This window comes from Carassius auratus, chromosome 2 (assembly GCF_003368295.1).
Source record: "Carassius auratus strain Wakin chromosome 2, ASM336829v1, whole genome shotgun sequence".
NCBI classification, from domain to species: domain Eukaryota; kingdom Metazoa; phylum Chordata; class Actinopteri; order Cypriniformes; family Cyprinidae; genus Carassius; species Carassius auratus.
The window spans coordinates 20,458,289-20,482,005 of NC_039244.1; the positions used below are offsets into that span (position 1 = coordinate 20,458,289).

Consider the following 23,717-nt stretch of genomic DNA (forward strand, 5'->3'; position numbering starts at 1 on the left):
TTTCTTGACATACGTCCGCTACGCTTTTCGCCCTTCCGCGTGCTCTGTAGAGTCGCGTGCGCCGCAATCATGGCTTCGTACAACTTTAAAAAAGATTATGGTGGTTCCCACCGCTAAGGTAGGAAAATGACAGGGTGTTTTACTCACATGTGTGTCAAACGTTATAGAGAGTATTGTTGGTGGTGTTTATAACGGACATTGACAGTATGTTGCTTGTGTTGTACACGTGTGCGCGCGTTGAGCCATTTACGTTACATATCATGTAATTTTACTGTAATTTTTTACTGGCATCATATTTTAAATGAACAAGCATAAACATAAAACACCTGAAGAGAGATGAAGACCTTTTGATAATTGACTAATTTATAATTGTACCAGGATCTCATGATCATGGAAAACCTTTATTTTTAAAAAATTTCATTCATGGAAAATGCACATAGAGTGGAAATTTAGAGAATAGGCCTATGTTTTTCTAGTTGCACTTCAGTTTAAAATGGATTTTTGTCAAGTGCAATTTTTATAAAAACCGTTTAATAGCATGTTTATTATATAAATCTTGTATAAAAGAAAATTAAGAATCATTAATGCTGTAATAATCATGTCATGGAAAATAATTTTCTCCACATATCAGTGAATCCTGGTGTGTCAGAATGGTAACTTGTTTTTTTATTATTAATTTTTTTTTAACAAATGTATTTATTTGTCTTATTTTCTTCCTGCAGGATTTCATAGATCTGACTTTATCCAAAACCCAGCGAAAAACTCCCACTGTTATACACAAACACTACCAGATCCACCGAATAAGACATTTCTATATGCGCAAAGTCAAATTCACCCAGCAGAACTACCATGATAGGCTGTCACAGATCCTCACCGACTTTCCAAAACTGGATGTAAGTATCACACAAACTTCACAACACACACAGGACAAAGGTTATATGTGTTCATCCTCCTTTATCACCCCGTATTTAATAGATTAATGACTTCCCATATGTGTGTTTCAGGACATTCACCCCTTCTACGCTGATCTGATGAATGAATATGCTGCTATGATAAAGATCATTATAAACTGGCTTTGGGTCAGATCAACATCGCCAAAAACCTTATTGACAAGTGAGTCCGTTGAGTTATCAACATCATGCACGTTATTTTAGCATTCATTTGTGGTTGGTTTAATTAAATAGTTTTTTTTTTTTTTGTTTTTCATCTCATCTGTGGTATTTGCAATTCATTTAACTGAGTAAAACTGATTGTCTGTGCATTCATAGTGTTGCTAAAGATTATGTGCGGCTGATGAAATATGGAGACTCGCTGTATCGTTGCAAGCAGCTGAAACGAGCCGCGCTGGGTCGCATGTGCACCATCTTAAAGCGACAGAAACAGAGTCTGGAGTATTTAGAACAAGGTACAAACACATCCACAGATACTTTCCAACATAAGACAATTTTCCGGCTAGATTATATTGTACAGATACTGAATCATTGAAATTAAATTCTTATACTGTAGTGCTCAAACATTTGGGGCTCTGTTAGAATTTAAAAAAAAAAAAATTAAACACTTTAATTATGTACTTCTAAAGGAATATTTGACTTCTTTGCTCAAAGCATAAATGTAAAAAAAAAGCATACATATATACACTTTACATGCACATTATAAATGCATATTTATTTCATTCACAGTGCGGCAGCATCTCTCCCGTTTACCCACTATTGACCCCAACACCAGAACCCTCCTGCTGTGTGGTTACCGCCCAACGTCGGCAAGTCCAGCTTTATCAACAAGGTTTGTTTGTGCATGTGACTGAAGGTTAAATGTCAAGTGTGTGTGCTCTGTTTTTAATATAAAGTTTTAATGGAGGATGTGTGTACAGGTGACCCGTGCTGATGTTGAGGTCCAGCCGTACGCCTTCACTACCAAATCTTTGTTCGTGGGTCATATGGATTACAGATACTTGCGCTGGCAGGTGAGGTGTTGAAAAGTGCATGGGTTTTCAGACAATATTCAACTTAATTAAAAAATGATGTTATACCTGATAATTATGGCTGTGTGTTTTTAGGTGGTTGATACCCCAGGTATTCTGGATCATCCTCTCGAAGAAAGGAATACCATAGAAATGCAGGCCATCACCGCTCTGGCTCACCTGCGTGCTGCTGTCCTCTATGTCATGGATGTGTCAGAGCAGTGCGGACACACGCTCTCACAACAACTAGAGCTCTTCAACAATATACGGCCGCTGTTTGCCAACAAGGTAGGCACACATATAAAGATCTCAATTTAAAAGCAGTGAAACCAAATATAGTTTTGTTGTGCTGAAGGATGGCAATGATGATTATTTATGTGATGCAGCCTCTGATCGTGATGGCCAATAGTGTGACGTGAAGAAGATCAGTGAACTCTCAGAGGAGAATCAGGTAACTGAGATTCTAAATCTGATTCAGTTCCTGGAGCTGAGTGAAATTTAAAGGGTTCTGACTGTTAGGTGTGTTTAGACTCTCCCATTAACTCATAGTGAACACATCTGTTTAGTTTCAAAATGTAAAAAAAAAAAAAAAAAGTAGGTCCAGGTTTATGCATTATATTCATAGGAGTCTTAAGCCTTATGTAAATCTGCCAGATAAACTCTTCAGACCAATATGTGTCCAAAGAACAGGATAACTCTTAAGTACTTAAGAATTTAAGTATTAAGAAATGAATGCTTTTATTCATTGGGTTGTTAAATTGTTTTAAAAATGACAGTAATGTTTTTCTTAAATCTTTTATTTGACAGTCTAATAATCATGAAAAACATGCATCAAGGTTTCCACTGTTTTCAACATTGAAGATCATAAGAAATATTTGAGCGCCAAATCATCATCATAGAAGTATGATTTCTGAAGGATCATGTGACTGTAAAAATTCAGCCTCGCATCACAGGAATATATATATTTTTTAAATATATTAAAACAAAATATATTTTAAATTGTAATATGTTTAAACCTGTTTTACTGCTTTTGTCTTGGTAAGCATAAGAGACTTCTTCCAAACACACTAATTATTTTATGGTGCTTTTTGTTCTTTTATGAACTTAAGGTGTGAAGATTCACTTTTTGTTTAACAAAGTAACCACACACAGATTTGGAGGCAGTTTTCAGTTCCAATTAAACAGAAGTTTTATAATCGCCAGTTTTCATCTTCCTAGCTTCATAATCTTACTATTTCATAATTTGACTAAAATGTTAATTTAATCTCAAACCGTTTCGAGGATGATAGTAGAAATCATGAGAGAATGGTTAGCTGCAGCTGGTCGAAGCTTTCTGCGGTGACACTGAAACTGAGCTCTATGTGTGAATGTAGAAAGTCTTTACGGATCTTACTGCTGAGGGGATCCTAGTGATTGAGACCAGCTCTCTGACGGAAGAGGGAGTGATGCAGGTGAAGGCTGAGGTAAGATCACATCCACTCACTCACATATGCTCACTGAAATCAGCCTATTCGTTTCATGTTCCCATTTCGAGAGTAAGAGTATTGTAAGCTGATGTAGATTGGTGGTTTGCAGGCATGTGATCGGCTGCTGGCTCACCGTGTGGACACAAAGATGAAAACCAAGAAGGTCCATGATGTTTTGAACCGACTCCATCTGGCAATACCCACCAAGAGAGATCAGAAGGTACATGCTCTTCACACTTCTTAGATCAGTGTCTGCTTGGTCATAAGCATATTTCTTTACAACTGCTTCTTGCAAATTTGCATTTGTAAAAGGTTTTGATTTGGTTTGTGCAGGAAAGGCCACCATTTATTCCCGAGGGGGCTCTGCTCCGTAAGAAGGCTATGGAAACAAATGCTCCCAAACGCAAACTGGAGAGAGACCTGGAGGCCGAGCTGGGAGATGATTACACACTGGATCTACAGAGTAAGATATAAACACACACATACACACACACACATCTACACACACATACACTTCCAGACGTGTCTAAAAATGTTGTCTTGTGTATTCAGAATACTGGGACTTGATGAATCCAGAAGAGAAGGAGGATAAGATTCCTGAGATTTGGGAGGGTCACAATATTGCAGATTACATTGACCCAGAGATCATGAAGGTATGAAACAAAAATGCATTAGATATTTCTTTCCAGTACTGTAATCCAAAAAACTGCTTCCTGAATTTCAGATTAGTGGTTGCTAATATGGATTTATTTTATTTTTCAAAATTGACCTTTTGTGGCCTCCGTATTGAATATTTGGTTACATCCTTGTTTCAGATGATGTTTTAAATTTCTGTCCCTTCTCTCGTTCTCAGAGGCTGGGAGGATTTGGAGCAGGAAGAGGAGCTGCGTGAGAAGGCCGGAGAGTACGAATCTGAGGAGGAGAGTGAAGATGAAGAGATGAATGAAATCCGGCAGCTCGCCAGTCAGATTCGCGAGAAACGGAAACTGAAGATTCTAGCATCTAAAGAGAAAGACACACAGGGATCCAGAATGCCCCGCACAGCCAAGAAGGTCAGTCTTTCTGTCCAGCAGTCTTATTCTTATGTTTTATATCAGATATTACTTGCATATTTTAGGTAAAGTCACTTCAGAAACCCATATTTTTATTAACAGTTGGTAACACTATTTTGTTAACCTTGTTACACATTACATGTACTTACTGTAGTAATAAAGAATGCATAATTGCATGCAACTAATAGATGGTTAAAGATGGATTGATTGGTATACGTGGTGCAGGTGGAGAGAGCGACCCTGGAGAAGGAGATGGCTGATCTGGGTTTGGACATGACCGATAAAGATGATGTAAGAAGTTTCTGGCGTGGATTTTTCTCTTAAGATTTTCCATGTTTCTTAAACTGTATTGGTAACACGCTTGATTAATTTCTGGTCCTTCTAGAGCCATTATGCTCGGAGATCTCGCTCTCTGGTCCGAAAGAGGAAGAGGGAAGTGTCTGCACCACCGACATCGCGCACTCGCAGTCAGAGTGCCTCGAGACCACCAAGGGACCAATCAGGAGTCAGAGATGCCAAGGTAGTGTCTGTTACCTTAAAAAATCATATTCTGAAATCAATATTATAGATAGTCTTATAAATATAATGGATATCAACATAAATTAATTTTCAAGACAAATATGAAGTGAATTTAGGAAAGGTAGTCAGTCATATAGCAGATTATAGAGATTTTGTTTATTAATGACTAGTAATTTAACATTGATAAAATGTTATAACTGCATGACTAACACAATACCTGCAAAATAGCAAGCCATTTTTAACTTGTTATAAATGCCTAATAAGTATATTTATTTACTCAAAATCAGATTCCTGACTTATTTCATAATGTCCGTATGTCTTATTTGTCCCAGATGTTGAAGAAGGTAAAGACCATGATGAAGAGCTCGCAGAAAGACATGAACAGGCAGGGAAGGAAGGGTGAATCTGATCGACATGTGTTTGATGACAAACCTAAACATCTCTTTTCTGGGAAGAGGAAGTCTGGCAGCACCAGCCGCAGATAAATGCAGCCTTATTCACTCACTTCTGTCTAATGTACTCATACCTGTCCTTATGCTATAATAAATATTTGTTATATTCTGTACTTTTAGTAGTTTTTCTGATACAGATGATAATACACCTGTAACCATGATAGAATTAGTTATTGAAATGTATGTTAATTGCATAATTAGACATTTATTCTATCATGCAGAATGATATTGAAATGTACAGGATCATGATTTTGAACTCCTTACTTGCAAGATAAATTATCTAAAGCTGTTGTTTCCAGTGGGAGTCAAATAAACCACCCAAAGTACTGAACCTGAAATTCATGTGTGAAACCCTCAATTAAATTTGAGTCGTGTTAGGCTTGTGATGTTTGTTTTTCTGTGTGGGGGGTCCAGAACAGATGTACATCTAACCAATGTACTTGGATTAAGATTTCTGTATATATTTCTAATGTATTTAAGCAAATCTCAGAGCATGAAGGAAGTTACTGTATATCAGAAACCGCAGCAATAGTGTTTCATTGCATATGTCAAAAACAGGAACGCTTTTCAGGAGGTTAAATTAAGCATTTAGATCATGTTTTTTTTTTTACTCTATCTTTGTCCTAGTTACCTGTGAATTCAGTTATCAGACATTTAATTGGCAATAATTATATTGCCACTTTATGATGTTTTAGCTTGAACATCACCTAAATAGGCCACCTGACTTTTATTTTGGCAAAACACCTGAACGAAGCCCCCCCGGAAACGACATCAGCCTCCACTTGCAACAGTGTCAAAGCGTTCAGACCGAAAATCAAAACAAAACAGGAGAGCCTTGCTTTACGTACAACGAACTCCGTAATTACACTAAACAATTATTGCAACAACGCACACGTTTTCCCACGGGACCTACAGGCGGCCCAAACGCGAAGAATGGCGAATTACCGGGCGTTTCACACCCAGCTCGCGACCATCATGGAGACTCTGACTCGCGCGGCGGTGGCAGAAATCTGCGAGCTTGTGGACGACGGTTACGCCGTTTTACACATCGAGATCTCACGCCACCAGAAAGAAAACGATGAACTCCGACGGAAACTGCAGCTCATAGAGTCCATCGTTGCGGCGCGGGGGTACAGCGACGAGAAAACTGTAGCGCGAGACGGTCGGTGCGATAGTAATGCTCGCGAATCGCTAGTGGGCAGAAAAACGCCCGGAGGCGGCGAGTCCAGCAGCCGCGGCACAGTGGCAGAGGTTAGATGACCAGTTGTTTTGTCTATTTTGTGATTATAGTGCAAGAAAATAATGTGTGTCTGTATGCCAAATCAATTATTATTTGTTTATGGTCGGATTCCAGACGTTTGAGATTCGTGAAGAAGAAGATTTGATAGAAATGCAGATCAAAGAGGAAGGTCTCGAGCAGCCGCCGCTGGGAGGTGAGGTGCCTCGGGTCATTCCTGTTGTACACTACCAACTTACTAATTTAAAAAAAAAATATGTATATATATTAATATGCTTGTGTTGTAATTCAAGGAAATAAAATGCTTCACCAGACTTGTGGCAAAGCACACAACTGCAATTAAATGCAAACAAATGTCACGGTTCAGCACAATGAATATAGATTATACTTAACCTCAATTTCAGCTATAAAGCAGTTCTTCAGAAGACAATATTTTAATTATTCAGGTCTATTTTGATTCAGTTCATCAATGTGTCAGTTTGTGAATCATGAAATGACGTCAGATTTATCTCTCCATCCATCCGATGCATCTGTGCAGAAGACAAAAGTGTCATTCAACTCAAATCAGCAGAGTGTTGATTCTGTTCAGTTCAATAAAAGTGCAGATGCTGCTGACTTCATCAATTATGAAACAACCTCAGTTTCTTCTACAGTAGAGTTTGCTTTATTGTTCAGGTCAGTTCAGTTCAGGTTTTTCAGTGTCAGTACACTTATGTCATTATTCTGCTCAATTTTGTTTTTATCTGATAGTTTCAGTACAGTTAGACTGATAACATTTTCTGAATAATAATTGTCTTTAAGTTCCAATTGACCAAGCCGAAGGTGACACATATGCATGCATATTACCTTGCAAACTAAAAGTGTGCGTATTCCTTTTTTTAAATATAATATATATTTTCAATGGCAAGTGTTACTTTAATTTTTCAGTAATTCATACTTGCCTTTTTTACAACTTTTATAGTAAGATTAAATATTGTTTAGTAAAATATATCATTTTTGCATGTGGTGAAGCAACCAATAAAGTTTTATAACTTGTTTACATTATATATATATATATATATATATATATATATATATATATATATATATATATATGTATATATAATTTTTTTTTTTTTTGCTGTCAACCAAAATGTTCAAATTGATCCAAAATATAAGTACATCTGAGGGGACATGAAAATATACTGCATACTAGGAATGTTCATAACTAACCCTTTAAAATGAGTTCATACTGTGTGTGCTTCTCAGCAGATGATGATGACGATGATGATGAAGGTGAAAGTGTTTCTGCAGTAACTCACGACTCTCCGAAACCAGATGTTGCCGAACTTTCGGGACAGGATTCTCACACACTCTCACACTCCCCTGACCATGACACACACTCTCACACTCTCACGTTTGCAGACACACACTCCGGCGCTGATGAGTCCCAGCACTCCAGCGTCGACTTGACTGCTTCAGATAATGCTTCCTTCTCCCTGGCGCAAACCTCGTCGGATACCCGCGCTTCCCAAGTCCACCGAGTGTTTCATGAAGACTTGTGCATGAAGGCTGATATGGATCCGGTATCCGATTGGGCCACACACTCTGTCCGTAACACACTTTCACACTTGCAGACCTCTCCACAGAGGGTTGGCGGGTCAGACTCTCTCATATCCCATAATTCTCCATTGTTTGCTGCACAGCGGCTCGTTGCTCTGGGTAACGTCTCAGGGTTGGGTCTCTATGGCCGGTTGGGTGCTCTACGGACAGGTGAAGCAGGCAAGCGACACTTCATCTGCTCGATCTGTGGGAAGAGTTTCACCACATCGCAGAGTTTGGAAACACACATGCGCATTCACACTGGAGAGCGGCCGTACCGCTGTGAGCAGTGCGGGAAGCGCTTCACGCAGTCCGGGCACCTCACTGCTCACCAGACTGTCCACACCGGAGAAAGACCGTACGAATGCACCCGCTGTGGAAAACGATTCGCTGGGAAACAGTACCTCCGCATACACACCAAGAAACACCACCCTGACTTGCACGCGCTCTCTCATTTACAGACCCACACACAGCAGGACACGTTACCCTGAAAAGATACACATGCTCAGAGTGCAGGACACCACTTTTAATGTGTTAGTAGTCTATTTTATATATTCTGTTGTTGTTTGCAAGTGTCCTGCAACCACTGAGAGTTTAAAATAAGACATTCAGCCAGTTCCAAGTCTACTGTTGCAGTATTCAGACATTTAAACTTTAAACAGGTCATTTTACCAAATCTAAAGCAGTGACATGCATTACACGTTATGTATACATACTGCAGGGAGACCATGTGGAAGCCAACATTAGAGTACATTAAGACTCTGATACCTTCAACATGAAATACTCACTATAATTACTGACCTGAATAGCAGATGTACCTAAAATGTACAGTATGTGTTGTTCAAAGAGATTGATCTAAATTAGATATTATTATAGATTATACATTTATATTTGTTGCTAGTCACAGCAGAAACAATTAACTGGATTTGTCAGTGTTGTATTCAATAGAAGTAAACAGTTGAGTTTCAAACAGTTAATTGCATCTCTGAGTCTTTTATTTGTCTTGTCGAGATTGATTAGTTGGAAAAGAAACCGATAATTCTGTGTAAAATGACAGTATATTATTGTGATGTTACTGTGAGGGAAAATCCACAGTACTGATTCATCTTCAGTAATTTAACAAATAATTATTTCAAAAATGACAGTGACAGCTGATACTCTATAAGTACTGATACGAATGAACAACAGGGAGTTAAGTCCTTTTGTTATCATGCCAGAATGAGCAACTGGAGGAACAAACTGATCATTATATCCAAATACACACTCATCACCCTGTCCCTTCCTGCTGATGCTCTGAAATGACTCTGTACACACCACCACTCCACACACACACACACACTCTCTACACAACACCTGCTTCCAGTATCACTCTGTTCCCTTCAGAAAGTTTTATTTATTCATATTTGATTAATCGCGATTAATCACAATTAAAAGACTGAAACTTTTTGGATATGTAAATGTAAAATGTAAATAATTAATGTAAACTCAAGACAAAGAAACTATTTAAATTCAAAATATGATTGTTTATTGGAATTTTTGTTTAACTTGTAACACAGATTTTCTCATGTAAACAACATACCTGCAATAAACCATCAATATCCTCCAAATTAACTGTTGGCTTGAAAGCCATATTTATTACAGAAATAAAAACACAGGCATGTAAGTACCATTTGAATTTCAAAACAATCAATGCCAATAAAAAACAAAAATGATTTCCATGTTGAATTCTAAGTGGACTGCAAAAAAATTCCAAAGTATAGTCATTGCCAGTGCTTTAAGTGGGCTGGTACGCACTGGTACTCAGTACCGCCACTTCCAAATATAGCTCTTGAGCGTACCGCCACCTCTCCGTGCGCCCAGAACGTGCTTGTAGCGTACCGGTACGCTCATTTGGACATCTGTTTTAATAGAGGTTTTAATCTTTTACCTAAACTGCCGATTTTCAGAGCGCCCTTCACAATGCAAGCTTCCTAATTCATCCCACCCAGAGCAGAAACTACATTACCCATTCACCCTTAAATAATACAAGTGAATAGCGCATGTGTCGCTTTTCCCACTGTTAAGTGTCAACAACTCATCGTGGCCGGAGAAGGTGTGTGAAACTCGTTGTGAGTTATACTAAAGCAAAATCTTGAGTATTTATTGTCTGATAAACATTAAAAACTGTCTGCGGAGGTTGAGTCGTCCTGCAGCCCCCGCTGGCTGTTCATTGGCTGCAGCATCTTTTTTCTAAGTTCTAAAAAAATACCGTAGACGGCAAGGCACAAATTTAGATATTCATTTATCTAATTAATCTATAGCCTATGCACAAAGACAATATGATCTTTTTGTCCCCTTTTTGTTTTAAAGCTTGATGAAGAGAGAGAGCGCAAGTTGCTGCAGCTGAGGAGGACAGTGATGCACGCGTACAGGAGTGATTGACAGTTCGCGGCACTGTGTACAAAAAATACTCCGCTACACAATTATTTCTTTATTTTCGTTTAAGCTTATTAACGTTAGCGTTACAGAAAGGTCTGATTTACGCACTGTTACAGTCATACAGTCATAATGTTTCTTGTGGTAGACTGAAGAGTAATCCGGCAGAGTTTTATACTGAAACTTTCCGTCTAAAAGTCCTTCCTTGGTCTTATCCATATTTCTTTGCACGTTGAACACACATAGGCCACAACTGGAAATAAAAAAAACTGCAACCGCGTTAATTGCGTTATTTTTTTTTAACGCGTTAAATATTTCAAATTAATCGAATGCGTTAACGCGCTAATTTTGACAGCACTAATATATATATATATATATATATATATATATATATATATATATAACTGTTGAATATATATATATATATAACTGTCAAACTGTTGAAAGCTTGAATCTGATTGGCTGACAAATGTTCTAAGGTGTGCAATTATTTTCAGAGAAGCACACAGCAAAAGTAGTTTGTCTTGAGGTGTTTTAAACAGGGGCACTGCACAATATCCTGGGCATAATGCATAGGCAGTCCTAATGGCTATAATAACACAATAAAATGTATACATACATACACATTTATACATTTTTACTTTATATACTTATATGTGCACACATCTTTAAAACTTTAAAACCAACATATCATTTTTCAAAACCTCTCACAATACTCCTCCCACAGACCATATTTCAGAAAACATTTGAATATCATTAATCAATTTGAAATATGTGTATTTACATGGCATTCAATTTTAAAAACATTTTCTGCATTAACTGTACCTGTACCCACTAACTTTATTTATTTATTTATTTTTTTCTGACATATTCAAGACACATCCAACAAAAAGTTTAACATGCATTTTTCTTTTCTCTCTCATGAAATATTTGGGACCACCAATAAAATACTGATAAGAAAAATCTTTACTTATCTTACTTTACTAATCTATAACAATCGACTGGCTCTTTAATCCCCTAAAAAGGATATTCCTTACCCACTGCTGGATTCAGGTCTGTTCATAGCTATGATACCATGAATAAGTCTGGTTTGCTGTACATTTTTCAGTAGGTTTTTTCTACAGAGACCTCCAGAATCCTTTAAAGTCTGGCTCAAACACTTCTGTCCACCTTCTTGCTCATACTTGTTTTAGCATGTCTGATTGGTAAATTTAACAAAAGTGATAGTACAGCAGCTTTTTATTACTCGTCCACTGGCAACAGTCTGACCACAGTTTGACCTCGGTGTCCTCATAGCTGGCTCGGGGCCTGACAAAATAGGCGACACGTGGCATTCTACTCCTACATCCTCAGGAATTAATAATAATAATAATAACAACAACAACAAACACTTGACATCGATAGTTTTTATTACCACTGTAGTTTTTTTTTAATCTTCCTGTGGCAGACACCCATCAAAATTCATTTTTAAATAATTTAGCAAATATTATTTCCACAAACTTATTTACAGTTCCCACAGAGATATATAGGGAACATTTTTCAACACACTGTTAATAAGAGGACATTGAATAACTATTGAGACTGTGGCAAGGCTGCATTTTGCAATGAAGAGCAATGCAGCCAATGCTCCAAAGGTCACAATGAACATACTGAATGAAAAATAGAAAGCAGAAGTCTTTATTTCCTTTCTTTTAAATCGAATTTCTGTCTAGGAGAGACAGTTAATGATCTCTTTTGTGATATTTCTATCCTGTGCATTCTGTTGATGTTGTTTTATTACCATCAAAATGTATTTGTGAGACATTGCAAAGACTAAACCATAGTTTCACATTATCTTCCATTTGATTGGCTTTCAATGTATATATGCATGGTTGCGTGGGTAGACATAGTTGTCCAGGACAAGGTCAGATGTTTTCTGGTGTACTTGCACATTGCCCTGACAAACACAATATTACCAGACTAACTAACAAACAGAAAAAGGCTAACAAACCAGGGTGAAAGTCCCTTTGAGCACTGTATTAAAGCATCTCTGTCAAAGCAGTCAGTCTCATTGATGCAGCCATGCTTATGAACACATTATGGGGTGTTGTGGGCTCGGTAATGGGCCTGCTTTACACTGGGATACAAGTCATGGTGCCATGTCTTCCTCCAGCTCCTCTCTCCAATGATGTTATTTCAACTGATGTGGTAAGAGGCTTGAAAAGCCTTTTTTCCCCAAAGCCTTTAGATCATATGTGTGTGTGTTTTCTTATTCCAATAATTTACTTAAAACATTTTTTTCATGTTCAGTATATGGGCACTTGGCACTTTGTGGCAGCAGCTGCCTGGGATGAAGATGATCTTAAGTCCTTCAAGACCACCGACAGCTCTGTTCTTCACATTCAGAAAGGCACTAATGGCACCCTGACAGCGACCGAAGGCTATCGCGTGTGAGTGGAAAACTGCACACACACACTAGATTATACCTAATGTACCAAAAAAGATAGTAAAAAGAGCTATATACAATAAATATGTCTGATTTAAGAACCCCACAAAGTCTATCGATCTTTGTGCAGTCTTTTGATAAAGTAGTAAAAACAAGTTCACACACAGAGACATTTGACTGTTATATACTATATGTGAGGTTTTCAAGAATATAAAATCTTTTTGTTTATCACAGTGGAGATAAGTGCCAGAAGAACACTTGGAGCTACTATATTTCATCTGTGACAGAACCTTTCCTGTTTAGAACCGGTAGGAACCAAACAGTAATTCAGCAATGACTATCCATGCTTTACACTTTATAATGGGTTAATATCAAGCAATATTATTATTATTAAATTAATAATCTTTATCATTATTTTTAGTTATTATTATTTTTTGTAAGGGATCTGCTCTCGCTTAACCTTCTTAAAGGGATAGTTCACCCAAAAATCTAAATTATGTCATTAATAACTCACCCTCATGTCGTTCCAAACCCGTAAGACCTCCGTTTATCTTTGGAACACAATTTAAGATATTTTAGATTTAGTCCGAGAGCTCTCAGTCCCTCCATTGAAACTGTGTGTACGGTCTACTGTCCATGTCCAGAAAGGTGAGAAAAACATCATCAAAGTAGTCCATGTGACATCAGAGGGTCAGTTAGAATTTTTTGAAGCATCGAAAATACATTGTGGTCCAAAAATAGCAAAAACTATGACTTGATTCAGCATTGTCTTCTCTTCCGTGTCTGTTGTGAGAGAGAGTTTAAAACAAATCAGTCTGGATATCTGGTTCGCGAACGAATCGTTCGATGTAACCGGATCTTTTTGAACCAGTTCACCAAATCGAACCGAATCGTTTTAAACGGTTCGCATCTCTAATACGCATTAATCCACAAATGACTTAAGCTGTTAACTTTTTTAATGTGGCTGACACTCCCTCCGAGTTCAAACAAACCAATATCCCGGAGTAATTCATTTACTCAAACACTACACTACTAGTGATTCGTTCGCGAACCGGATATCACAAACTGCTTTGTTTTGAACTCTCTCACAACAGACACGGAAAAGAAGACAATGATAAATAAAGTCGTAGTTTTTGCTATTTTTGGACCAAAATGTATTTTCGATGCTTCAAAAAATTCTAACTGACCCTCTGATGTCACACTACTTTGATGATGTTTTTCTTACCTTTCTGGACATGGACAGTATACAGTTCACACAGCTTCAATGGAGGGAATGAGAGCTCTCAGACTAAATCTAAAATATCATAAACTGTGTTCCGAAGATAAACGGAGGTCTTACGGGTTTGGAACGACACGAGGGTGAGTTATTAATAACATAATTTAGATTTTTGGGTGAACTAACCCTTTAATCACTTTCAATTTAATTTAATATTGCAACAGAGCAAACAACAATCAGACATTTCGACAGCAAGCCTTCTTCAGAGAATCAAGTTATTATTATTAAAAAAAAAAAAGATTTCTTGTGATTTCATTTGCTTTTTAAAATGTATCACTGTGTATGCAGATTTCGATGCTTTTGTGCTGATCTGGGATGGCAAGTTTGTAAACTGCCCTTCATGCATCATAATATTTCTTGTGGATGAAAACGAGGAAGCCAGTGCTCTGCTGTTTGGTCAGTATCAGTATGTTTGATCACTGTATTCTTTCACCTACATGATCAGAGCAGCATGTTAAACTGGACAGCAATGAAAAGATTTAATTCAATGTGCACCCACCCTGAAACCTTAAAGTAAATCTCTAATACTGTATGCGTGCCGCATGTAAAGTCACCAATGCAAAGTGATCTAGTTACACAGCAGACTTATATACATAATGAATGAATGTATTTCTGTCCCCCATCGCAGCTCGTAATGAAGTAACACCAGATGAAGTGATACAGGAATTTGAGTCAAAAATGGAGTGTGTTTTAATGGACGATGTAATAAAGGCACCTCTGAAAAAAGGTTTGTCTTTGATGCATTTGAATCTTGCTCAGAGACTGTGACTGCAATTCCACGGGATATGTAAAACGTGTTTATGATATCTGTATCATTTATTTTAGGTTATTGCAAACTTGATGAGGCTGCTTAAGACACAGGTGGTAAGTGCAAACACTGCGTTTCTACATAGTTTAAACTGAAAATGACATTGTTTTTATAGTTTATATTGCATCATTTCTCACTCCTAAAGGTCATGGGCAGATGCAGAGATCTACACACTGCAGATCTACAATAAATTACTGAATTGATAGAAATTAGGATTCACTGTTTTGGGTTTAGTGACTGACTGATTAAATAAAATCAATACTTCAATAAAACAATTTGTTTTGTGAGTTGAACTTTGATTACTGGTATTAATATCATTATCATGTTCCTGAGATGCTGAATTCAGATATCTCACCGATATGGAGATATCTGGAACAAATGTGTAAATTCAGTCCACCAATCAATGCAGGCCCATAACATTAAATGTTAATTACCGTATTTTCCGGACTTTAAGTCACACTTTTTTTATAGTTTGGCTGGTTCTGCGACTTATAGTCAGGTGCGACTTATTTATCAAAATTAATCTGACATGAACCAAAAGAAATGAACCAAGAGAAAACATTACCGTCTCCAGCCGCGAGAGGGCGCTCTAATGCTGCTCAGTGCCCCTGTAGTCTATCAATGAGCAGCATAGAGCGCCCTCTCGCGGCTGGAGACGGTAATGTTTTCTCTTGGTTCTTGGTTCTAAATGAATGCGAATTATAGTCCGGTGCGACTTATAGTCCAAAAAATACGTGTACATTAGCAACAACAATCAACCGCAGTGATTCTGATCAAGTAAGAATTTTAAAAACAACTAATATTAAAGAGCATCCTGGCTAAAGGAGAATGTGTTTGATTGAAGCAATAAACAAAAACTATTATATATAATGCTTTATTGGTGAAAATGGACAATTTATACATTTTCTTTCTTCAAAATACACTGTAAAACTAATAACCTTAAAATACACATTTGTTTTAAAGTCTATCACTCAAGTATTACTTTCTTACCCTCAAATGATGTTTGTGCAAATTACATAAATGCACTTCCTTTTAAGATTATATTTAACAGTGTATATACATGAACCACATCTCACATATAACTTTCACATGCAGTGGAATAATACATAACTTAGAATTACTTATAATTAACTTAACCAATAGGTGGCGTCATCAGCCCTTTAATACTACGGTTTTGCAAGAAACAGCTTAAATCCATTCAGCTTCCTCTCCTTTAAAATTTCTGTGCTTGCCCACAAATAATGATACATATTCTACAAAACATTTTACAGTAAATACTGACTATTTTATAGAGCATTATTCATTCTTGTTTCAGTGCTCATGGGCTCTACAAAAACATTTACAGTAAACACCAAAGTACAAAATACGGTTCATATAAACACATTAGATAGCTATTTGCTAAGATAAATGCATTTTAATAATTCACTCGTTCACCTTGGCTTGGTCTCAAACATGTTTGTGTTCAGATTTCTAGTTATAAACCTCTAAAACTGAGATGCCACTATTTGAAACACTTCATGTTATCCTTGCTTTGCTTTTGTTTCCTCATGAATGTCGTTGTTCTCTTCAAAACAGAGCTGCCTTGAAGAAAAATCCACTGTCTACAAACTTTGAATCTTTGTAGAAAAGTTTTCATCATCCTAATAAAAATATCAGAAAACTAGAAATTCTCTTTAGAGGATATAAATTCATTCATTTTGGTTGTACAGAGTACAGACACTGCTTTTCTACTTACATTTAAGCTTAACTTTTTCTGAGAGCAGTTGCCTTGTGACAAAATTATATACCTATTATACAGTATATCGAGTACATGTTCTTTAGCAGCACTAATTCTCTGCAAACAAGGTTTAATTGTCTTAAGTCCTTGTGAAACAAGAGCTTTAAATGCTATTTTTAGTTCAAGGTTTTTATAATAAATTGAATTATTGCGCTTCTTTTAGCAGCACTCTGTGCTTAAAATGTCAGCCCTCTTAAATCACACAGCATGGATGTGTGACTTTAACCCTTGCAAATGGCAATAACAATCCTCTTGTTTCATATAACAAAGGCACTTGACAAATATGAGGCATCTGTGCAAAGCTAAACTGGCATTTCTTTTGCTACAACTTCTCAAAAGTTAAAGATTTCCTGCAAAGCCATGATATTATTATATTAAGCTAGGGTTTGCAGTAATCTTTATTTTTTTATAATCTGATAATCTGACTAAACAAGCTGGGCAATAACCCATAATGCCCTGGTCACCATGTTGAAGAGTCTAACCAAGCCAAGCTGATTCCTTTACAAACACGACTGACACATTTCACTTCTATGCGCTGTCATGCAGGGCATCTCCACTGACTCCCAGAATCCCTCATAATGCAATCCAGTCTTTCATTTAGGAGAACTGATCAAATTCTTAAACATTTACATTCTGCATTGATATGTCCATCTGTTTAAAAAAATGTATGCTTTTCTTAGCATGTAAAATTTCCTGTGACAGTCATCTGCCGTCTGGTTCAATAACTCTTCAGTAATCGTTATATTCAGAACTCTTTAGCTGATCAGTGGAAACACCACTACAAGAACTGATCTATTACTAATATTTAATGCTGATGCAGGATGTGTGTCCACAAACTGACTTCCTCTGGCCTCCTCTGGACAGACTTCACACAGATGTGTGTAAGTGTGTGTGTGTGTGGTTCCTCCTCACTCGTTTCTGGAGGTGATGTCCTGATAAAGACACACAATATGGATGTTAAATTCATTATTTAGTCCCATTTTTGTCTCTGCATACAGAAACTTAATCTGTACCCAGGTTCTCACCTCAGTCTTTGCTCTCCTCCAGCGCACTGCGGTTCCAGGTTTAGACATACCTAAGGGAGAGAATGATTTTACAATATTTTACCCATAAATTAGTAGTGAAGTTAGGTTTATAATATAACTGTTGACTGCTCACCCTAAATGTTATTGGTTCATGGGAGTGTATTCCTATTATGTTATTTAACAAACTTGATACACAACAGTAATAAATCTTGATACTGATCAAGAAATCAACATGAAAACACACATGCGCGCACACACACACACACACACACACATATAACATTCATATACAATACGTGTCTTATTGTGCACAATTCATTGGAGCAATTTATTTATCAAATTAAATAAATCTTTATAACTTTAAAATATATAATAACATTTCAGTATATTTCCCATAAACACCTGTTTCATTCTATGAACTCACCAATCAAATGTGTATGAATAGAATTTCCAAAAAGTCCCAAGCTTCATTTTTTTATTAATGTATATTTTTCATTGATAATATTTCAGATTATGTAAACATAATAATGACTAAGCTTGCTATTTTAATTGATTTGTTTACTCACATATAGATGAAAGCAGAACCATGAAAGCCACTGCTGCAGAAACACCTCCCAGCAGCCACCTGTGAGGATTATGATGTCATTAATCTATTAGAAGTGAAGCTCCGCAATTTCAGATACAGCTTCTCTTTCTCTCTCTCTCTCTCTCTCTCTCTCTCTCTTTATCTCTCAAACACACACACACACACACACACATTTTCATTACCCGGAGGAGATGGCAATGCAGAGGCACAATGTAAGGATGAGGAGAAGGACTTTCATAAGCACAGTTTCTGAAACAAACATAATCAAAATAGTTTCCAGCTGTTTCTATTTTTCCATATTCATCAAAAGCTCATAGCAGGCAAGGACTGAAGCTGTAGCTCTTTCATTGCTCTTTCTCACCTGATGTCTTGCTGGATGAGCTATAACTATTGAGCTGACACATGGATGGGGGAGGAACATCCAGGAGGCCACTCACTGATTGGTTGAATTGTTCATAGGCGGAGTATGACTCACATGGAGGCTCCTCCTCTTCTAGCTGAGTCTGAGGCACTTTATCAGGGGGGGAAACAGGATCTGTGGGATCTATAAAGAAACACACATTTTCAAAAAAACTGAACAGCTGTAGCAATGATTTAAAATAAAACTAGAAGCCTTCTAACCATAGGTGAAGCTGATGGGTGTGTTTGTCTCATAGCTGTTGTCCAACTCTTCCCATGAGGGTGTCTGGAGTGGGGTGATGGGGACAGATCTTCTAAATACTCTTTCTTCCAGCCAGGATTGGCATGATTGACTCACATCACTAAGAAGACTGGCCAGTGATCTTTTGGCTCGACGCTTTCGTCTGAATATACTAATAAGCATACACATACAAAAAGGGTTCATTATTTATCAGATTTAAAGTTGCATTTTAATCCTGGGTGACACAGGCATTGAGATTCATGACATTCCTTTTTGCACCATTAAAAAGCCATTGGTTATAAGAAGCATTTTGTATAGGCAAAAAGTTGTGTAAAATACTTAAGATTAAAATACATTTGTTCTAAAAGTGCTAAAAATGTATTTAATTAAAATAAAATAAAAATATGATTACCTTTTTTTTTATCAAGCTGAGGCAGTTAATATGCCTACAATATATTGTAAATATAATATAGTCATAACATAGAATATGTTTAACAGGCACTATTGTATAATCTGTAGTGTTTAGTATACAGCAGAATGAGATAGGACTGAATTCATTCATACTCAATGTTCACACACAACAAACACTGTGATAAATCTCACCGTACAAGATTCTCTTTGTATGAGACGCTGGTGTGTGAGGGAGTCAGGGTGACATTACCCTCGTCATCTGTGGTAAAACTGTCCTCTGTTATAACGTAATAACCATTGGCTAGTAGGCGGGGGCTTCGGCGGCATGCGCACACGGAGCCTGTCAACGGATTGGTGGAGAAACACTCAAAGGAGGAGTCAGAAAAGTGCGAAACGTCAAGACTGAAAGAGAGAAACAGCATTAATGCACACACACATTTTTTACAGATGCATAAATAAGCACTAAACATATTCTTAAAGAAAATAACAAAGAAAAGTCTATAATTGCTGATGTTTGTCTACATGCCTGTACCTGTGACAAATATATTCAGCCTCCTGCCTCCTGGTCTTAACCGGAGAACCTATGACAAACATCAGGTCAGGTGAGTCTTATCAAAGAAAGTGTGCACAAGATAGAAGAAGAATGAGAGAGAGAGACGCGATATGAGGCCATACATACTTGTAACCGCTCCTTTGAAGAAGAAAGACATGGCTCACGCTGCTGCTAAACCTGTAATAATAACAACACATTAATAACATTCAGCCCAAAGAAATTAATAGTACACAATATATCAAAAGTGTATTGCAAATGTGAAACAATTTTTGAACTTTTTCAAAAGATTTTTACATCAAATGAATTTACATAGATTTTACTGAATAATTCTTTGTGCAAAAATTAAGGTTGTGCAAAAAAAAAAAAACATACAACAGAGATAAGATATAACTAAAAAATAAATGTAAATATAAATTATCATATAGCTACTGATATATATTTATAAACCTGTAATAATGATTGCATATGATCTACAAATGTGTACTACTCATCTGAATTTTTTATGAACTATTTCAATTATTTATTTATATATTCACATACCACATTAAGGTTGTGCAAATGAATAAATAAAGATCAAATAAAAATCAAATGAATATAAATAATTATATACTGACATAAATATAAACAAGTAATGATGAAAGAACATTGTAAAGAATGAAAATGTCTGTCAATAATATAAGGTCGGTCACACAAAATCATAAAGCTCTCTGTAAGCAGGGCCAAATTAATGATATTCACAGATCCATATTTTTTTTTCTGCTATACAGCTAAAGAACCATTAATGAAAAACAAGTGTATAAGTATAATAAATATATAACTATATAAGTGTACTTCTTTACATCCTTAAATAATATCTGTTGAAGTCTTGAATATTATGTACAATTATACATTATTCTAAATAAAAGAAAAAAAGAAAAAGAAAAAATAAATGGTTAAAAATAAAAAATTCAATATAGATTATATGGAAATGGAATTACAGGCATTCTTTTCTACGATGGATTTCTAAAGAAATGAGGCCAAATGAGAGGAAAGGCTATTATTTATACTATTTATATATTATATATCTTCTAAATTACTATATCCTTACTTTTTTTCCATGTTAATATTTGTGCAAAATAGATAAAATGTTCAAAAATAAATGTATTTCATGAAATAAAATGAATCATCTAATAAAAAAATGGGGAGGGGTGTCTGACAGGATGTAAAGGGAGTGGGATGGGGAGGGGGAAAAGGAAGCCATGATGATCGAAATGGGGATGATGCTGGCAAAGTAGGTGGGGACCAGTTACTGTACTTCCTGTTAACCACTTCCTGGCTGGATATAAACTGATTGGCTAAACAGAGTGGTGTGCATGCGTGCGCTGCAGCTGCCAGCAGAAAAGCAGTGGCGACTAAAGGCAAAGAGTGAGGAAGGACAATAACACATGCTCTCTCTCTCTCCCGCACACACACAAAGCAGCTCATTTGTTTGTCTTAAAAATCTGTTCCCAGAGTGATCACATGACACACTTCTGCAACTTATTGCTTGTGTTTGAACAGAAAGTCACTAAAACCCTCATACTCATTTCCTGTAGAAACAAGGGAAACAAAGCATGATGAGATGCTGATATTGCATCAGAGTGTCAGTGAAATGAGTAGCTGCAATATCAAAGCTCATTACAGAAAAACCACAAAACCACACATGCATTGCGACACACAAACAGAGCTCAAAATATAAATTAACTATTTACTTCTACTGGCAATTACTATTTAATAATTCATCTATTAAATTTAATAAGAAATTGTGATTATGATCTAACCCATATATGGCTGAAGAGAATATTTTGCAGCATATTGTACAAATGTGCAAACACTATATTTATGTTAATACTGTTATTAACGATTGATGCTGTAATGTCTGTTTAGTTCATTTAGTGGTTTTATGTTTTCTAAAATTGATCTGTTTCTTTGATTTCAGTTCCAAACAATCTTAACGTATTTCGGTCTACTTTGTAGTTTTTATTTATAAATAAAATTTTCTACCTAACAGTCTATCTTCATAAATAATTTGACGTGATAATAACAATACTAGATTACTTTAAATTAGATATCAGAATAATTTATTTTATTTTACTCAAAATAAATACTTGAGAGATATTTATAAGAAATCTGGCGTCCTCATTATTTTCATGCTCTTAAGTGTGTTAGTTTAATTCGTTCAGACTGTATAAAAACGGATCAGACGCGACGCTCCTCAAGTCTTTGTTGCGCGGCCTGAAACAGAGCAGCTAACGTTACGTGATGCGCGAAAAACATTCACTCACATATAAAGCTGTGAGTTTGTATAACATAAGATAATCGCACAATTTAATAAATCTAAAATCTCACAGTGTATAAAGATAATATAGGTGATTATGCCGAAGCGTAATGTGATACTAACATCCGGTTTCTTCTTCTCCGCATTCTTTAACGCTGAATGTGCTCTGCATCTACTGTGCAGAACATATGAAAATACCAAGATACATAAACTAGAGAAAAACAACTCACCTAAACCGCGGAGAATGCAGTGCTGATCAAGTCTGTCCGCTTACCTACAAACACTGGCATGCGTGAAGAACCACGCCTACTGCAAGAGAAAGAGAGAGAGAGAGAGAGAGAGAGAGGGAGAGAGAAAGAGAGAGAGAGAGGGAGAGAGAAAGAGAGAGAGAGGGCGCTGTTCAAAACCAAACATCTCAGAATACAGTACTGCACCTGTGATGCAAACGCGATAGCCATTGACGTATAATCAGGGCTCTCAAGTTTTGAACTGAGTTCAGAGTGAGATTTTGCCCGCGGTCGCGATGTCGGCAGGGGTTTGATGGGGACGGGTGTCTGATCTCATAAATGACACATATTCTTACAAATAAAATAATATTTATTTAATTCAGCATTTATTTGTGTGTGTGTGTGAGAGAGAGAGAGAGAAAAAATGGTCAGTGCTGTTTATAGTAGGTGTTGGTAGCTGGTTTTGAGGCCAGGGGTTGGTGGCTCCCATTTGAATCACTGTGGTTCCAGGCCAGCCATTTTTCACAGTTCCATCAAGTGCTAAACTGTTCCTGGTTTTGGTCTTGTTTAATCCCACCATGGAGAAAACCCTCTCAGCATAGGTATTTGAATGAGCAAGCACTAACACTAATGCAGCTATTTTAGAAATCCTCCCTGCTTATGTCCCTCACACCTTGATGGACACAGGAGTTATCTTGTCTGCAGACTAAGCACCAGTAAAAAGAGCTGGTGGTTCCCATTGTGATGAATGGCGATCGGGTTGACCACTCCTTCTTAAAGGAACACCTACAGGTGGCTGCTCTACATAACCCTCTCTTTTTCCCTGTTTCCAGTGGGTTCTCCACTGTTTCCTCTATGGTCCTCCACAGTCTCTTCCATGCACCCATCCTCTACTGGCACCCTAACTCCCTCCCCTACTGTATTCTCCACAGCCTCCTCCTCTGACCTAGCCACCTTTTTAGGGAGCTGGGCCCGCATTCATAAAGATTCTAAGAATCCTCTCAGAAAACT

At 36.9% G+C, this 23,717-nt stretch overlaps 3 protein-coding genes and 1 pseudogene across 4 annotated transcripts; 3 read left to right on the forward strand and 1 right to left on the reverse strand.

Annotated features, from left to right (window-relative positions):
- The first annotated feature begins 69 nt into the window (after window positions 1–69).
- Window positions 70–5,787, forward strand: LOC113120048 (nucleolar GTP-binding protein 1-like; annotated as a pseudogene).
- Window positions 5,788–6,123: 336 nt separating this feature from the next.
- LOC113120053 (B-cell lymphoma 6 protein-like) lies at window positions 6,124–9,346 on the forward strand. 2 transcript variants are annotated; one of them, XM_026289899.1, is made up of 3 exons: window positions 6,124–6,700; window positions 6,804–6,882; window positions 7,935–9,346. In XM_026289899.1, exons 1-3 carry the CDS (start codon window positions 6,383–6,385, stop codon window positions 8,756–8,758), a joined length of 1,221 nt encoding a protein of 406 aa, XP_026145684.1. In that variant the 5' UTR covers window positions 6,124–6,382; the 3' UTR covers window positions 8,759–9,346. The 2 variants fall into 2 exon arrangements, with proteins under 2 accessions (XP_026145684.1, XP_026145691.1); XM_026289906.1 differs by having other exon boundaries at window positions 6,128–6,700; window positions 7,938–9,344.
- Window positions 9,347–12,701: 3,355 nt separating this feature from the next.
- LOC113120064 (apolipoprotein M-like) lies at window positions 12,702–15,466 on the forward strand. The gene is made up of 7 exons (XM_026289919.1): window positions 12,702–12,869; window positions 12,972–13,111; window positions 13,342–13,415; window positions 14,672–14,779; window positions 15,012–15,110; window positions 15,209–15,247; window positions 15,337–15,466. The coding sequence occupies exons 1-6, from the start codon at window positions 12,744–12,746 to the stop codon at window positions 15,235–15,237; spliced, it is 576 nt and encodes a 191-aa protein (XP_026145704.1). The 5' UTR covers window positions 12,702–12,743; the 3' UTR covers window positions 15,238–15,247; window positions 15,337–15,466.
- Window positions 15,467–16,049: 583 nt separating this feature from the next.
- Window positions 16,050–22,810, reverse strand: LOC113120073 (transmembrane protein 71-like). Its single transcript, XM_026289931.1, has 10 exons — window positions 22,710–22,810; window positions 20,310–20,360; window positions 20,163–20,211; window positions 19,823–20,032; window positions 19,201–19,391; window positions 18,941–19,123; window positions 18,762–18,828; window positions 18,560–18,618; window positions 17,994–18,043; window positions 16,050–17,900 (listed from the first exon to the last, which is right to left on the reverse strand). The coding sequence occupies exons 2-10, from the start codon at window positions 20,338–20,340 to the stop codon at window positions 17,877–17,879; spliced, it is 864 nt and encodes a 287-aa protein (XP_026145716.1). The 5' UTR covers window positions 20,341–20,360; window positions 22,710–22,810; the 3' UTR covers window positions 16,050–17,876.
- Between the last annotated feature and the right edge of the window lie 907 nt (window positions 22,811–23,717).

What these genes read in the sequence shown, in the direction of transcription:
- LOC113120053 (XM_026289899.1), top strand. Translation starts at nt 6,383, where the DNA reads ATGGCGAATTACCGGGCGTTTCACACCCAGCTCGCGACCATCATGGAG. An exon ending in GCCGCGGCACAGTGGCAGAG is followed by an intron (nt 6,701 to 6,803) that starts GTTAGATGACCA and finishes GTCGGATTCCAG; the next exon opens with ACGTTTGAGATTCGTGAAGA. An exon ending in CGAGCAGCCGCCGCTGGGAG is followed by an intron (nt 6,883 to 7,934) that starts GTGAGGTGCCTC and finishes TGTGCTTCTCAG; the next exon opens with CAGATGATGATGACGATGAT.
- LOC113120064 (XM_026289919.1), top strand. Translation starts at nt 12,744, where the DNA reads ATGCTTATGAACACATTATGGGGTGTTGTGGGCTCGGTAATGGGCCTG. An exon ending in ATGTTATTTCAACTGATGTG is followed by an intron (nt 12,870 to 12,971) that starts GTAAGAGGCTTG and finishes TTTCATGTTCAG; the next exon opens with TATATGGGCACTTGGCACTT. An exon ending in AAAGGCACCTCTGAAAAAAG is followed by an intron (nt 15,111 to 15,208) that starts GTTTGTCTTTGA and finishes CATTTATTTTAG; the next exon opens with GTTATTGCAAACTTGATGAG.
- LOC113120073 (XM_026289931.1), bottom strand. Translation starts at nt 20,340, where the DNA reads ATGTCTTTCTTCTTCAAAGGAGCGGTTACAA. An exon ending in TGCATTGCCATCTCCTCCGG is followed by an intron (nt 18,619 to 18,761) that starts GTAATGAAAATG and finishes TAATCCTCACAG; the next exon opens with GTGGCTGCTGGGAGGTGTTT. An exon ending in GGTTCTGCTTTCATCTATAT is followed by an intron (nt 18,044 to 18,559) that starts GTGAGTAAACAA and finishes TCTCTCCCTTAG; the next exon opens with GTATGTCTAAACCTGGAACC.